The sequence below is a fragment of the Lolium perenne genome, chromosome 2 (genome assembly GCF_019359855.2).
Source record: "Lolium perenne isolate Kyuss_39 chromosome 2, Kyuss_2.0, whole genome shotgun sequence".
NCBI classification, from domain to species: Eukaryota; Viridiplantae; Streptophyta; class Magnoliopsida; order Poales; family Poaceae; genus Lolium; species Lolium perenne.
This window is the reverse complement of record NC_067245.2, coordinates 325,877,670-325,894,774: the sequence shown is the minus strand read 5'-3', so window position 1 is coordinate 325,894,774 and position 17,105 is coordinate 325,877,670. Positions and strand designations below refer to the sequence as shown.

The window sequence follows — 17,105 nt, the reverse complement described above, 5'->3', positions numbered from 1 at the left end:
TAAGAAATAAGAGTTGAAGCAAAAAGAGAGCATCAAAAGCAAATAAGGAACACTTTTAAGTCTAACCCGCTTCCTATGCATAGGAATCTTGTAAATAAACAAATTCATGAAGAACAAAGTGGCAAGCATAGGAAGGCAACACAAGTGCAACTTCAAGATTCTCAACATAAAGAAAGGAAACTTAATATTATTAAGATGCATATAACCATGTTTCCCTTTCTCATAATAACTTTCAGTGGCATCATGAACAAACTCAACAATATAACTATCACATAAAGCATTCTTATTCATATGCATAAAATTATTATTACTCTCCACATAAGCATAATCAATTTTATTAGTAATAGTGGGAGCAAATTCAACAAAGTAGCTATCATTATTATTCTCATCATCAAATATAGGAGGCATAGTATAATCATAATAAACTTTATCCTCCATAGTAGGTGGCACCAAAATACCACTATCATTATAATCATCATAAATGGGAGGCAAAGTATCATCAAAGTAAATTTTCTCCTCCATGCTTGGGGGACTAAAAATATCATGCTCATCAAAACTAGCTTCCCCAAGCTTAGAATTTTCCATAGTATTAGCAACAATGGTGTTCAAAGCGTTCATACTAATATCATTGCTACTAGCATGCAAATAAGGTTCCATAGGTTTTTTAATTTTCGCATCAAACAATCCATGTCTTAACTCAGGAAATAGATTAAAAAGCTCACAGTTGTTTTCCATTATGCCTAACTAGTGTAAACAAGAAACAAAAAGATGCAATTGCAGGATCTAAAGGAAATAGCTTCGAGCACTCACACACCGGCAACAGTGCTAGGAAATAGCTTAGTAGTTGGAGGATGTGAATACCTTTTACCTTACCTCCCCGCCAACGACGCCAGAAAATAGCTTGGTTGCCGGGGACCGGAGTGTGAGTGCCGTTTACCTTACCTCCCCGGCAACGACGCCAGAAAATAGCTTGATGTCTACGCACGCTTCTATTCCTGTAGACAGTGTTGGGCCTCCAAGAGCAGAGGTTTGTAGAACAGCAGCAAGTTTCCCTTAAGTGAATCACCCAAGGTTTATCGAACTCAGGGAGGTAGAGGTCAACGATATCCCTCTCAAGCAACCCTGCAATTAAGATACAAGAAGTCTCTTGTGTCCCCAACACACCTAATACATTTGTCAGATGTATAGGTGCACTAGTTCGGCGAAGAGATAGTAAAATGCAAGTGATATGGATGAATATGAGTGGTAATAACGGCGCCAGAAAATAGCTTGCTGGCATGCAGTTGACGTGGGAGTTAGAAATCTTTGTGGTATAGATGGTGGTAATATTGCAGGAAGTAAAGATGCAGTAGAACAGTAAATAAACGGTGTTTGCAGTATTTGGAAACAAGGCCTAGGGATCATACTTTCACTAGTGGACACTCTCAACATTGCAATCATAATTGAATATAAATAAGCACTTCACTATGCTATTCTGAACTACTCTCTGGCGGGATAACGAACACTAATTCACCGTGTAGGGTTGCAAAAGCAAACCTTAAAGATGTATTCCCAAGTACTAATAAACACCCCACGCTGTCACTGTGAGCATTCATAGGAGGTACTAACACACCACAATTTCATAGAGACATCCAACTCAAATCATAACTCAGTGAATAAGTATTCTGTGAAATATAGCCTAAGAGACCCACACGGTGCACACACTGTCACCTTTACACACGTGGGACAAGGAGTCTCCGGAGATCACATAAGTAAAACCCACTTGAATAGCATAACGACATCTAGATTACAAAGCTCATCATATGGATCTCAATCGTGCTAGGCAAATCATAAGATCATTGTATTGAAGTACATGGGAGAGAGAGATGAACCACATAGCTACCGGTACAGCCCTTAGCCTCGATGGAGAACTACTCCCTCCTCATCATAGGAGATAGCAGCGTCGATGAAGATGGCGGTGATGTCGATGGAGATGCCTTCCGGGGGCACTTCCCTGTCCCGGCGGCGCGCCGGAACAGAGACTTCTGTCCCCCGAATCTTAGCTTCGCGATGGCGGCGGCTGCGTAACTTTTCTCGTCCCGTGGCTTCTTCCTTTAGGGTTTTCGCGACGGAGTCCTTAAGTAGGCGGAAGGGCAGCCTCGGAGGGGCCCTGGTGGGGCCACACCATAGGGGGGCGCGCCCAGGGCCTTGGCCACGCCGCCCTGGCGTGTGGGCCCCCCTGGCTCCTCTCTGGTCTCTCTCCGGTGTTCTGGAAGCTTCGTGGAAAAATAAGATACTGGGCGTTGATTTCGTCCAATTCCGAGAATATTTCCTTACTAGGATTTCTGAAACCAAAAACAGCAGAAAACAGGAACTGGCACTTCGGCATCTTGTCAATAGGTTAGTTCCGGAAAATGCATCAAAACGATATAAAGTGTGAACAAAACATGTAGGTATTGTCATAAAACTAGCATGGAACATCAGAAATTATAGATACGTTGGAGACGTATCATCTTGCTGAGTCCCTGTACTCAGCTTTGCATGCTTTGTTTCAGACGAAGTCGCTCCAACAAATGAAGGTTTCTAGGTCGACATCGATGAGTAGCTTGGGATTCCCAGGTGGCAGCCTGGAATCTATGGGCTGGGACATCGCCGTTATGCTCCTGGCCTCTTAGGCCTTTTGCTATCTTGCTATTTAGAATAGCATAACTTTGCTTCCGTTGATTGATGAAATGTCAGGTCAGTGACCTCTGCTTGTAATATTTTGGTTCTTTTGCTCAGTTATGAGCTTGTATTACTCTTTGGGTCGTAGAGTCACTGTTGTGTTACCGATTCCCACCCTGTAGGCCCTAGAGATCTAGGTTAGGCTTATGCCAGATGGAGATCTGGGTTTATCTAGCCCCGACCTCCGGGATAACCCACAATTTTTTACCAACTGATTTTTGGTTTATTTTTTCTTTCGATCCCCTGCCGCCTTTAAAACGTTGACGAGGCTGCTAGCTCATGGGTCCCCGATGTCAGCCTCCCCGTACAAGAAACATGTGACATCTTGATTATTTTGCAGACAATAAACAGTGTATTTCGCTCTGAGCTATTGCAAACGGATAAATTAACGGTTTTGCTATGTCTCAGTCAACTGAGTTTTTTCTTAAGTCTAAGTCACTTACAAAAAATTACTTGAGTTGCACTTTTCTGTTAAAAAAGTGCAATTGCACTTTTCTGCCAGAAATGTGCAACTGGACCGAGTTGCACTTTTCTTTAAACTGTTGTTGCACTTTTCTGAGTTGACTGAGACTTAAGAAAATCTTAGTCAACTGAGACATAGACACACCCATTAATTAAATCTTTATTTTTACATAAACAAACTTATATGTTGAATCTCCTTATTTTTTGTTTTTGAGAAGCATAGGACTTTCCTGTTTTGGAGTGGGCTGAAATTGTACGAGTCAAAAGGCGTCCAGCAGGATAGTTCGAAGGCCCAGATGGCCAGATGCAGCCCCAGTTGAAATCTTTCTTTTCTTGGATTTTTTTGACCCCCTGATTTCTGGCTACTTCCTTTTTCTTTTGGTCCTGTGCCGCCTTGGAAACATTGAGACCGCTGCTGCAAAATGGGACCCGCATGTCATCCTCTATGTACAATAAAAATTTCTTTTCTTGGATTATTTTTGGCTCATGATATTAGTCACTTGCCTTTTTCTTTCGATCTCATGCCGACTTTGAAATGTTGAGACCGCTGCTGCAAAATGGGACCCGCATGTCATCCTCTATGTACAATAAAAGTTTCTTTTCTTGGATTATTTTTGGCACCTGATAATTAGTCACATGCCTTTTTCTTTTGATCTCATGCCGCCTCTGAAACATTGAGGAAGCTGCTGGCTCGTGGGTCCCGCAAGTCATCCTCTATGTAGAATAAAAGTTTCCTTTCTTGGAGTTATTTTTGACCCCTAATTTCTGGCTACTTCCCTTTTCTTTTGATCCCGTGCCGCCTTGGAAACGTTGAGACCGTTGCTGCAAAATGGGACCCGCATGTCATACTCTATGTACAATAAAGTTTCTTTCTTGGATTATTTTTGGCTCCTGATATTTGGTCACTTGCCTTTTTCTTTTGATCTCATACCGCCTTTGAAACGTTGAGACCGCTGCTGCAAAATGGGACTCATATGTCATCCTCTATGTACAATAAAAGTTTCTTTTCTTGGATTATTTTTTGCTCCTGATATTTGGTCACTTTCCTTTTTCTTTCGATCTCATGCCGCCTCTGAAACATTGAGTAAGGTGCTAGCTCATGGGACCCGCATGTCATCCTCTATGTACAATAAAGTTTCTAAATTGAGGACGCTGCTGGCTCATGGGTCCCACATGTCAGCCTCTATGAATTATAAACCTTTCCTTTGTTGGAATTATTTTTTACCCCTAATTTCTGGCTATTTGCCTTTTTCTTTTGATCCCCTGCGGCCTTTGAAACGATGAGGACGCTGCTGGCAGGTCGGTCCCACATGTCATCCTCTATGAAGAATAAAAGTTTCCTTTGTTGGATTTATTTTTGACCCCTAATTTTTAGCTATTTGCCTTTTCCTTTTGATCCCCTGCCGACTTTGAAATGATGAGGATGCTGCTGGCAGATCGGTCCCACATGTTAGCCTCTCTGAACTATAAATGTTTCCTTTCTAGGATTTATTTTTGACCCCTATTTTTGGGCTACTTGCCTTTTTCTTTGAAACGTTGAGGACGCTGCTGGCTCATGGGTCCCACATGGCATCCTCTCTGAACGATAAACCTTCATTTCTTGTTAACGACAGGTTTATCTGTATTATTTTTGCAGACTAATACAAGCTCTTTCGCTCCAAGATCTTGCAAGTTGATAGATTAAATCATGGAATTATTAGGATATGTTTTAAATTTCAAATCCACTTTACGAATTTTTAAAAATACCGTGATCCATGTGGGTATGGAGCGATCAAGGATTTTCATATTGGGCATGAGCAGTTTAAAAAATTGGAAACCAATAATTCAAAATAAATAAAAACAACTTTTATGTATAATCTCCGTGTTTTTGTTTGCCAATCATAGGATCTATGTTTCATTAGAAAAGGGCCAAAATTGCATGAGCAGAAAGGCCCATTTGTAGTTATTGGGCTTCGACAGCCGGAGCAAGTAGGCCATTAGCAATTACCATGTAGATGGTCGTTGGCAACCCAAAAGTGAAATATTGGGCCCAACAGGGGACGGTTGAACAATACTTTTTCTATTGGGAAGGTGGTACATGGGGTTATCCTGACAAAAAAAAATGGAACATGGGTTACTGAAGGTTGCCCATTTGTGCCTAATATGTTTGTCAGCAGGAGCTTTACCTTTCGCCGCCGCCGCTCCGCTTCCGCCGCCACCATGCCTCGTCGCGGGTCGAGCTAGCGGTACGGTGGCGTCTCGAGCTCGGGGTACCGACGCGCCCCAAATAAAGGTACCTATTACTCGGAGATACGTACCGGCGACGAGCACATCAGCCTCGGCATGGCACCTACGATCGGCTCGGCTGGCCTTGAGGCAATTACCCCTAGCCTCTTCCATGCTCAAGTTTTAGAAATGTTTCTGGCTCTGTTCAACACGGGATCAAATTTGTCGACATGACCATTCTTATGGAGTAGCAACGAGTTGAATCTCTCAAAACTCTTAAGTTCTGCAATATAATGACTAATTGGTACTACCTTATATAAAATGATTACATATCCTTATTTTGGAAGCAAGCAATCACACACTTATAGTTTACTAGTCAGCTGCACGTGCTTTGCACGTTAAAAATCGGCAATTATAATGAATAAACCCGTAATTTTCACTTAAAAATGCATTAATGAGCATCAAATTTGACAAATCAAACCATGTCTTACTAAAAATTGACATGTCTTTCTCATGCAGAAATGTAAAATTATCCATGCATGTGCGTTTATACAGGCTAAGTTTTGCACGTATTATTTTTTGTACCTTTTCTGACTACCTTCAAAGCTCCAATCCTTCTTCATCATCTTTGTTGTACCGCACTGATACAAGTGAATGCGAGCTGCTCGCCAGACGCGACTTCGTGTCCGATATCTGTACTATGCCTTCTCCATCTAGTTCTAGTTACGCCTCTGTGCTAATTAATTCTATCCCAGTGCCTACATCCAGCACAAACCTCTGTCATTGCAGCTGTGACTCACCTCAACCATTGCAGCCCAATCACGAGAGCGAGCTCAATCTCAACCAGAGAGGCCTGTGTCTCATGGTTAGCTATCTACAACTTGTTGTCTTACTAAAACCGTGCCTATCATAGAGATCACCTCGCTGGTGTAGCAATGGCTGCTAGTAGCTGCTAGCATGAGCGAAGGGGATAAGGAAGAAAAGATTAAAAAATGGGGTGGGGCCAACAAGCAGGAAAGCCATCTATAGCTTTATGGATGTTTCTGGAATTGGGTAGAAAATAGTAGATGACACTATAACAGCGAATCCAAGCGACCCAGGCCGTTGGATGATGTCATATGAACGGCAGAACTGTGTTAAAAAAAACGGCAGAACAAAATAGTCGAAATTATCTTGAATTTTGATAATAAACCTTGGGCATTTTCCCTCGAACATGATCTACTACTACTACTCAACTTTGGGTAGTCTCTGGACTAGTCTCCCTCATCCACCAATTATTATTACTACTGCGGAAAGTTGAGGGCAGTCCCTAGTCCCGAGCACATCGCCCACTTCCCCTGGCCTCATCCCAGAGATCTCACACCAACCACCTCACCGTCGACTAGCCGCCAGTTTACACCCCTCCGAAGAATCCCCAAGGGTGGCGACGCCCCTACTAGAGCGCTCCTCACGCGAGCGCATCATCGAGTCTCGTCCCCATGTCTTCCGTGCCTGCCGTGTGTCGGCAAGCACGGCCGACTTCTCCGTCGGCGAGCCGCCGGCCGTGGGCGAGGCGTCCCCGTACACTATGACAGTGTAGATCTTCTTCTCGAGGATGTACGAGCTCAAGAGGATGGCCGCCCCCCTCCCTGCCCAACTGGATGAGGACAATGTCACTACTACACCCTACGAAGAGGTGGTGCTGGATCTCGGCTTGCCTCCGAGGGAGCTGCATAGTGGGGGCAATGTCGTGCGAACTATGCGCGAGATTCTTGGCCGTGTATGGCTGCTCAAGAACCCGAACCTCACGGAGGAGGAGTGGGACATCATCATGCCTTACGATGTTATGCACCTGATGTGGCAGCAGACGTGTCGTCGGGTCGGTGTCCTCCACTTCGACCTCACCCTTAGGGTGGACCACCGGCTCATCGTCAACTTGCCAGCGCTGCAAGACAGTTGGGTCCTAGTTGCACCGGAGGACAGCCACTGCAGCATATGCATGCTGGGGCTGTCGCAGCGCACAACGGTGCGTCTCCGGAGATGCAAACACCTGTTCCATAGGAAGTGCATCTTCTCCTGGTTTGTAACGAACGCCAGCTGCCCTATCTGCCGCGACAAAGTGCTGACCCATCTTATTTTGGATTTGTAGCATAGTATGAATAAAAACCATGTATGATAGGGATGCCATGCCAACTTGAATCCTATGTCAAGAGAAATTCTATTTGATTGTGGTTATAAGATATTTTGCATTAGTTTGATCTATTATCATTCTATTTTCCTATGGGATATGACCCTATGAATCAAACAGCCTGGGATTACTTCCACACAATTAAGTTTGACCAACTTTTAGTAGAACATCAAACATAAATAATTAGTCATCATGGGATTACAATCCAACAGATAATTGTCTTCAGGACTATCATACATTTTCCAAATAGAAAAATCAAAAACAATCATGGTTCTTCATCTCACAGCATGATACAGAGACAAGAGTCTAATCATCATCATCATCACCTCCGTCTTCATTCTGATATTCGTGCATGGTCTCATCCTGCTCGTCGTGTCCATTCTCCTCCTGAGATTCACCAGGTAGCTTCAGTTTATCCATCTCGTTGTCAACTATACTAACCTCAAGAGTGAAATCTACTTCTCCATCATGTGCAGGGATACCTGTATCCAACGAGGTTTCATCAATGTCAGCAACTTTAGTTTGCATACAACTAGCAAAATCATCTTGCTGGGCACCAATTGTTGGATCCGCATTCTCATCCAAATCATATATGTTCCTTGCCACAAAATTTTGCACTGCCATCCTTTTCTAGATCTGTCTTCCAAGAAAAGTACCTTGGCCGCTTGAGGTACCAAAATATAAGGATCATCCTTGTACCACTGAGCAGTAGTATTGACTGATATGAAATACCCATTATTTCTGGCACCTTTGCCCTTGTTTGGATCTTGGTTGTACCAATAACACTTAAATAGAACCACATATCGGACAGTAACCTTATCACTATAGAACAACTAAATAACCTCTTCTATGTGACCATAATGGTGAAATGACTCTGATCTCTTCTTTCTGGTTGTCAAGTGATCTCCACTGGTTGTGATGCCACTATTTCGTGTCTTCAGATGTTGTTCACGCTCATAGGAGCTGTAATGGACACCATTGGTATCGCAAGCTGTAGCTACCAACACCCTCTTATCTGGACCACGTGATAGGACAAGGAGATCAGCATTAACAGCGCCTGGATTCTCCTCATGGAGTTTCGAGATCTACGATTACAAAATAGACAAGAGGTCATCTCATGTGAAAACCCATAGACAAGTCAGAGTGCAATTGAACATCTTACATGTTTCTCAAACCAGTTCTGAAACCCACTCCCACATGCCGATGGCTTTCCATTCGTTTCCGTGTACAACCTCCAAAACATAGCCAAGTTAGCTAAATATATTTAATTTTGATACAAGTTCATAGTATATGCGAGGAACTGAGGATTTCATGTGCATAGTACTCACTTAACATATTCATCAGCCTCTGTAGCATTATTCAGCACATACCAAGAACACTGTTTAAATCCAGACTGCTCTAATGTTTTTTCGGTCCTCTTTCCTATTAGCTCAACACCATGATTAAAAATAGATCCTCCAACTTTCAAAATTCTGTGACCCCGGTTGAATCTGGTCTCAATATCAGGAATATATCTTGAGGCAAATGTATATGCTTCAGCAGCAATATACGCCACTGCAATGCAAGCTTCTGGTCTAGCTTTGTTCCTAACTGTATTCTTGAAAGTGCACAGTCGATGTTCTATAGGGTACATCCATCCATACTGTACCGGACCTCTTAAAAGTGCCTCATCAGGTAGATGAACAGCCAAATGCACCATCACATCAAAGAAGGCTGGAGGATATATCAGCTCCAGCTTGCACAGGATTACTGCTATGTCCACCTTAAGACGTTTTACAACAGCTCTGCTTAGAGTTTTACTACATATTTCCCTAAAGAACCTTCCCAACTCTGCAATCACGTTGTACATATTTGGCTTCACTAAATCTTTAATGCCAATAGCTAAAAGCCTTTGCAGCAGGATGTGACAATCGTGAATTTTCAACCCTTGGAGCTTGTTTCCTTCAGCATTGAGACAATTTGCAATGTTGGAAGCAAATCCGAACGGGAACATCACACCTCGGAGGTACTCACAAAATAATCTCCTTTTAGGCATCGGCAATGTGAATTCCGCGCCTCGAAATTTATAATGTTTTTCCTTGCCTTTGTTCACTTTGTCATTACGATCTAGTTGCAAGTGCCTATTAACATTCAATGTTGCACAATCAATCCTAGCATTTGAGCTATCTTTTGTCTTGGATGGAATGTTGAGTAATGTGCCGACAATGCTATCACATATATTTTTCTCCATGTGCATGATATCAATATTATGCCGAAGCTTCTTACCAGCCCAATACGGCAAGTCCCAAAGAGTGGCCCTGCGCTTATAAAATATTCTCGCTCTATCATTTTCCATTTCCTTCCTCTTGGTACATGCTGCTATTTCGCCTCCCTTCTTCCTTTTGGTAGCTGCTAGACTCGGTTCATCTCCTCTCTTCTTCCTTTTGCTACCTGCTACTACTGTTGCTGCATCTTCTGTATTCTTCTCTGCTGTACCTGCTGTGGTAGCTGGTGGTTTTCCTGGTTTAACATTTCTGTCCGCTTCTAGGTGCGCCTCCAACTCGTGACTCTTAAAGTGCTGCGGTTTAGTCTTAATATCAGTCTTATCCCAGATAAATTGCAAATTGTTTTTATTTTTTGGGAAACTGTGATCTAATGGAAGGAAACGGCGATGGCCCATATAACATATCTTGTTTATTATCCTCACTGCTAGCTGATCTGTATCACAGTGAACACATGCATTATAACCTGATGTTACTCTGCCTGACATAGTGCCCAAAGCTGGATAATCATGGGTGCAATACAGTACAGCATCACGTAATAGAAAACTTTGTTCTTTAGGTTGACACACATCCCGTGTAGGGACACCCTTCCATAATGTTTGCAAGTCTCTAATAAGAGGCTGCATGAACACATCAAAATCCTTCCCAGGAGATTTGGGACCTGGGATGAGTAAGAATACAGTTCGACTCATCGGTGCATGTCCAGGGAGCCTGGTTGTAAGGTGTAACTAGTACTGGACACATGCTATACGAGTTGCTCATGTTGCCAAATGGGTTGAATCCATCTGTAGCAAGGCCAAGTCTCAGGTTCCATGGATCTGTAGCAAAATCTGGATGATCCAGGTCGAATTGCTTCCATTCATCGCCATCAGCAGGATGCCTCAGTAAATCAGGGTCGGGCATGAGAATCTCTTTGTGCCATCTTGATTCCCGAGATTTTTGTTCTGAAGCAAACAACCTCTGCAATCTTTGTACAAGTGGAAAGTATCTCAGAACCTTCCAAGGAATCTTTTTCTTACCACCAGCTCCATCATGTTTCCATCTTGATTCCTTACATACTGGACATTCATCGAGGTCTTTATACTCCATCCAAAACAGTGCACAGTTATTTTTGTAAAAATGAATCTTCTCATATCCAAGTCTCACTACCTTGATGTACAGCTTCACCTCATAAAAGGATTTTGGCAGTCCAGCCCCAGGGAGTGCATCGCTGTATGTCTTCGCAACTACATTGAAGGCTTTATTGGTAATCCCCAGGTATGACTTGTCATGAAGTAATTTCACAATTAATTCGAATCTTGACACAACAGAATCAGGGGCCACTAAGCGCTTAGCATCTTCTATCAGGTCATGGAAAAGAGGCTTTTTGTGATAACCATGGGGCTATTGGCTTGCATATGGATACAGATCCCGTAACAAATTAGCAGTAGCCTCATCCTGGACGAGATCTTCAGGCTGATAACCATCAGAATAAAGAGGATCAATAATGTCAAGCTGATCATAGTTTTCACCATGGTTAATCCACGTGATATATGTCTGGTCCATCCCATGAACGAATAAATGATCTGAGACTACATGTTGAGGCTTGGACCCAATATTCAAACATACGCGGCACAGACAAATCACTTCCTTTGTCATGTCACCGTCAGTAAAATCACTAACGTGCTTCATGAAGTCTTCAATACCACTCCAATATGTTGGTGTGTTTAATGAGTGAAATAATATCCAAGTTCTGTCCATCTGTTGAGGAGATAGATGGTCAGAGAAGCGATAAGCTATTTCAACAAACATTTCACGTATGAATGTAAGCCAACATACCTGAGCAAACAGGTCGAATATAAAACTATAAATGCTACATTATTTGAGCCGATTTCAGCAAACGAACTAAGAGCAAAACTACGGCTACCTACTTGAGCGAACATATCTTTTTTTAGGCTAACCAGTGGGTTTCCCCATTTTGTATTTTTTTCTTTTTATTTATAAAAAGAGGGAAAATATGTACAAAAGTTGCTGGAGAGCAGCAACTAAAAGGATCATAGATCCCAAACAACAAAAAATATATAAAATGTTCTACCCATGATATGATTTCCTCTTTGCCCTATGAACAAGGAGAGCAATTTCATCCTTGAATCTCTTGTGGCATCTGTAAATGCTTGGGGGCGAACAGATCTATCGAAAGCAATACAATACCAACACATTCTTTCTACTTTTTTGCCGTAATTCCGCCGATCTATTAGAAGTGCAAAGAACCCAAAAGTAATAAGATTACAAACAGGTCCATAGACCACCAAGGCCGTACCTGAGAATACGGAGGCCCTGAGCAAAACAAGAAATAGAGGCCCTCAACATGATCATTGGCAACTAAGATGATTTTATATATACTACTCTCTCCATTTCAATAAACAATGCGCCCTTGTTTTTCGTATTTTATCTTTGACAAAATATTAATCTATATCTCTCTATTTAAAAAGGAAGTTTTAATTTTATCTAGACATACATGTATTTAGATGAGTTTAGTTTGTAGATACATGCAAGTTTTGATGAAGTTGAAACATATTTTTCAGGATGAAGTATATGAAAAATATTTGATATAAAACTGGTATCATTAGAAAGTATTTTCCAACACGATTCTAACAATGTTGCTTATGTATTATATGATCGTGATATTGTTGTCCTATTTATTTGGTCAAGGTTCACATTGAAATGTGTGTGCGTCTTATTTATAGGAATGGAGGTAGTATGTGGTAAAATAAATTAAAAGAAGTGCATCATGTGAAAAAAGCAATCTAAGAATTCAAAAGTGCCAATTTTTAGTCGAAACGTGCCATCTTTCTAAAATGAATCTTCAATTAGTTCTTCATAAAAATCCTTGAGACAAAATCTTAATATTCATTGGAAGACTAACTGAATTAGCTGCACTCGCGATGGAAGAGAAAGAAAAGATACGGGTAAAGAGGCATGGGTGGCTTGGGGGCCTTTGGAGTTAATGTGATTGCAAATTTCCTAAGCACTAGTACTGCCTTAATGGAGTATAGTACTCCGTAGCATCTCTCATCGAATTTATTGAGGTCCAATTAAACAAAATCGGTCATTAGAGTACTAGTTTAACATATTAATTTGGAGGCCCTCTAAATCGGGAGGCCCTGTGCGGTCGAACAGGCTGCACATGCCTGCGGTACGGCCCTGTAGACCACAAGCACCAAGCGACGACTACATACATTGGCAATGGGAAGCAGTACAGTGTACAGTACCAGCGAATTCGAAAAAATACGTGAATCGGAAAACAATGTCAAGCAAACACATCGAGAGGAAACAATATCAACTGATCGATTTGAGTGAACTAACGAAATTATAAGGGCTAGGCGACTGACTTCGATTGAGCGATAATGAGTCCTACTTGGACGCAGTTTCACTGACGTTTAGGTCAAAAGTCAAGCGGTGACTTTGTTTCAATAATAGCCATCAAAAGCCGATCGAACGCACGAGAATGGATCCAAAATTTACCCATTTTAAGTTTCACGAGAAAATTTTAAACTTAAAATTTGTAATGCCTAGAAGTTTTTGAAACAAAAATCCAGTAAATTTTATATGTTGGGTTATGCATTCTGGGGGAGTTTCGTCGGATTCAGCCATATTGTTTATCAATAAACCTCATTTTAAATTTTACAACCAACTTTAAACTTAAAATTCAAACTGTCTAGAAAAAAGAACAAAATTCCAGTAAATCTTATATATTTCTTCTGCATTCTGGGAAAGATTGGTCGGATTCGAAAAAATAGTTTGTGAATAAACATTGTTTTAGTCTGGAAACGACTAAGTGTTGAGTGATTTTTGGTTGGATCCATTCATGTGCGTTCGATTGGCTTTGGATGGCTAATATTCAACCAAAGTCAACGCTGGACTTTTGACCTGAATGTCACTGGAGCTGCGATGCAACTTCACTGACGTTCAGGTCAAAAGTCCAGTCGTGACTTTGTTTCAATAACAGCCGTCAAAAGCCGATCGGACGCACTGGAATGGATCCAACCAAAAATCACTCAACCGCTGGAATTTTGACCTGAAAGTCACTGAAGTTGCATCCATACTTGCCCCAACAGGTTGCGTACGAATGTAAACCAACATATCTGAGCAAACATGTCAAATATAAAACTATATAAATAAATGCCATGTTATTTGAGCCGATTTTAGCAAACCAACTGAGGTCTATTTTTTTTAGGCTGAACAGTGGTTTCCTCGCTGTGTATTTTTTTCAATGTAATAAAAAAGAGGGAAAAGGTTACTGGAGAGCAGCAACTAAAAGGATCATAGATCCCAAACAGCAAAATCTAGTCAAAAAAGTTCTACCCATGATGATAAGCCATGATATGATTTCCTCTTTGCCTTATGAACAAGGAGAGCCATTTCATCCTTGAATCTCTTGCGGCTTCTGTAAATGCTTGGGGGCGAACAGATCAATCAAAAGCAATATAATACCAAAAAATTCTTTCTTCTTTTTGGCCATAATTCCACCGATGTATTAGTTGTACAAAGAACCCAGAAGTAATAAGATTACAAACAGGTCCATAGACCACTGGCACCAACGACGACTACAGACATTGGGCAATGGTGAGCAGTACATTGTACAGTACGAACGAATTCGAGCAAATAGGTAAAGCGGAAAACAATGTCAAACAAACATATCGAGAGGAAAACAATATCAACTGATCGATTCGAGCGAACTAACGAACTTATAAGGGCTAGGCGAGGGCGACTGACTTCGATTGAGCTATAGTGAGTCCTACTTGCCCAGGCCTGAAGATAGCATGCATACCATGAGGATCTACCAGCTGACCGCGCCTGCCGGTCCGGCTGGAGAAGAACGGCGCCACCAATAGTGGCTGGCTGACGCGGCTGATAGATAGTGTGGGGAAGTTTTGGTGCACGGCCTGGTTCACCGAGGGTGTGTCTAGAGAAGAACAGGGCGCCGAAGGAGGTGTCTAGAGAAGAACAAGGTGGGCTGGGTGCTGGGTTAAAGGCGAGCGTTCGAAATATTGGACGCGCGTTTGAAAGTTTAGGCGCGCGAGAGAGGTGTCTGCTGGTGAAAATTTCCCCGTCCTCTTCTTTTTTGGGCTAATCTATTTATCTATAATATCTATCTATATCTATATCTATACCTCTATCTATACCTCTATCTATACCTCTGTCTATTTATATGTTTTTTATTTTTTTTCTATTCTATACATGAGTTTTTGAATTTGAATTTTTTCACTCTGTCAGCCTTCCCGCCAATGCTCATTTGAAGTAATTGAAGCCGTTGATTTGCAGCTTAGAGGTTCTATCTACCACTCATCAAACAAGGACTCTTCAGATCTAACGGCTGTGAATGCACGGATTCGTCACCCATCCTTCCCTTGGACTGGCGATGCTGAAAGCCTGAAACACTGGAACCCTCTAGATACTTCGGGATACCTCACTGCTCCAGATTATTAAACATGCCTTTTCCGACATGGAAAGTCAAAAGTTGGGGGCTCCATGCAGTAGATATGAATACTCACTAGCTTCATGGTCTAGAAGCAGACTACTGCTACCATTCATATCAGCACTATGCCTATCGAGTTGATTACTAGACTAGAGTAAATCATCAATTCATCAAATCAATTGGTGTATAATTTTTTTAGGAGCTAAGACGCTGGCATGAACCATTTTCAAGCATTTAAATTCCTCCTACCTGAAAAATGATTCTTTAGATTGACACCAACTAGAGAAATCTTTTAGAAAGAGTGAGAGAAAGGGAGATATGATTGTATACACTATTCTTAGAAGGGAAATCATGTACTTGTTCATGGAGAGATACATGTATATCGACTATCTACACTACAATTTTGAAATAAAAGAAACAAAATTGCAAATGTCTATTCTAACTAGATATGTTGATATTTCTAAATAGTACCAAAGAAATACTTATTCTAAGCTGGGCGAAGTTTAGCACTCAACTTCTGAAATGCGCGAGTATTATTAATATTAATAATAATACTACTATGGCTTAATGAGGTAATTAAGATGTTGTCATGCGTACAATAAAAATACTTATGTGCCAAACATGTGCGGTTCACTAGATGGTTTCATGCCACTCTCAATTCCACCTGTTGCATATATGCCATTACAAAATCTGGGCTTGGCAATATGCATGCCACTCTAACTTTCTAATACCTCCACACATATGCCATTTTCTCCAATACAAGGATGTGTATTGTGATATTGTCTATGTATGAACGAAAGTACTATCCCTTTCAGAAATACAAGTCCCGAGTATTAGCTCTCCTTTATTCCCGTGCATGAGTAACTACCATAGCACTATGGCTAGTCTTCTCTACCCCATCGTCTCCTTCCCTCGTCGCAAAGACAAACTTGCCGGATTAATTTCTATCCTCGTATTCTTCCCAAATACTGTTAGACTCTGGAGATAAAAAGGAGCATCAAACTAGAGTTCCATCGGACCATCACCGGAGAAACACTCAAAACGAATGGAGGGAGAGAGATGACGATTTGGGGTTCCAAGATCAAGTTGCTTCATGGGCATGGGTAAAAGATCTCGATCCAGACATGGAGTCCTGGATCCAAACCTTGGGTGATGACGGCCATGTCGCGGTAGAGGTTGTGGTGCCGCCCACGATGGACATGGCGGTTGCCGCTGTCGACGAGATGGTGCCCGCGGCGGTCAGGGAGGACCAAGTGCTCACGCCCGCCGTCAAGCGCGAAGAAGAAGAAGCGGCTAAGGGCCTCGTGTGTGAAGGCGAGGAGGCGGTGGTCGTCGTCTGGGCAGAGCAGGTGGAGCTCCGCCATGACGAGGACACGCAGGTGGAGCTCGGCCATGGTGAGGGCGCGCAGGTGGAGCTCGGCCATGGCAAGGACGTGCAAGTGGACGCTCAGGTGGATGCGTCCGTGCAGCAGTATGGCGAGTGGTACTTTGTTTTTGGAAAGTCCTCCGATGGAGTATTCATAATACTCCATAGAAGTACAAGAAAAATGAAAAGCAATAAATTGCAACCAGCTCCTTGGACCACATAGGGACAGCTATGGCGAGCCAACGGGGCACACCCGTCCTCGGCCCTCCCTCACTTGAGCCGGGCAAAGCTTATCATTGTAATGCTTGTTGTACTACTAGAAGATTTGGTTAATTAGGCCCCAAAGAGCCTGAGCACGAGAGCTACAACCACCACAGATGAAGATAAATGTAGATCACAAGGAACACCGACCAAATCCATCAAGATCCGCCAGAGAAAAACCTCCAATCTCCCTCCAGCGACGCTAGACGCGGTGCTAGAACG

General features: G+C 42.2%; 1 protein-coding gene across 1 annotated transcript in view; it reads right to left on the bottom strand.

Annotated features, from left to right (window-relative positions):
- The window catches only part of LOC127329720 (aspartyl protease family protein At5g10770), a 50,754-nt gene extending 34,074 nt beyond the window's left edge, over positions 1-16,680 (bottom strand). The window contains exon 1 of the mRNA XM_071825815.1: positions 16,401-16,680. Coding sequence (XP_071681916.1) covers positions 16,401-16,680 — 280 coding nt within the window. The remainder of the gene's footprint in view (positions 1-16,400) is intronic.
- Positions 16,681-17,105: the final 425 nt, after the last annotated feature.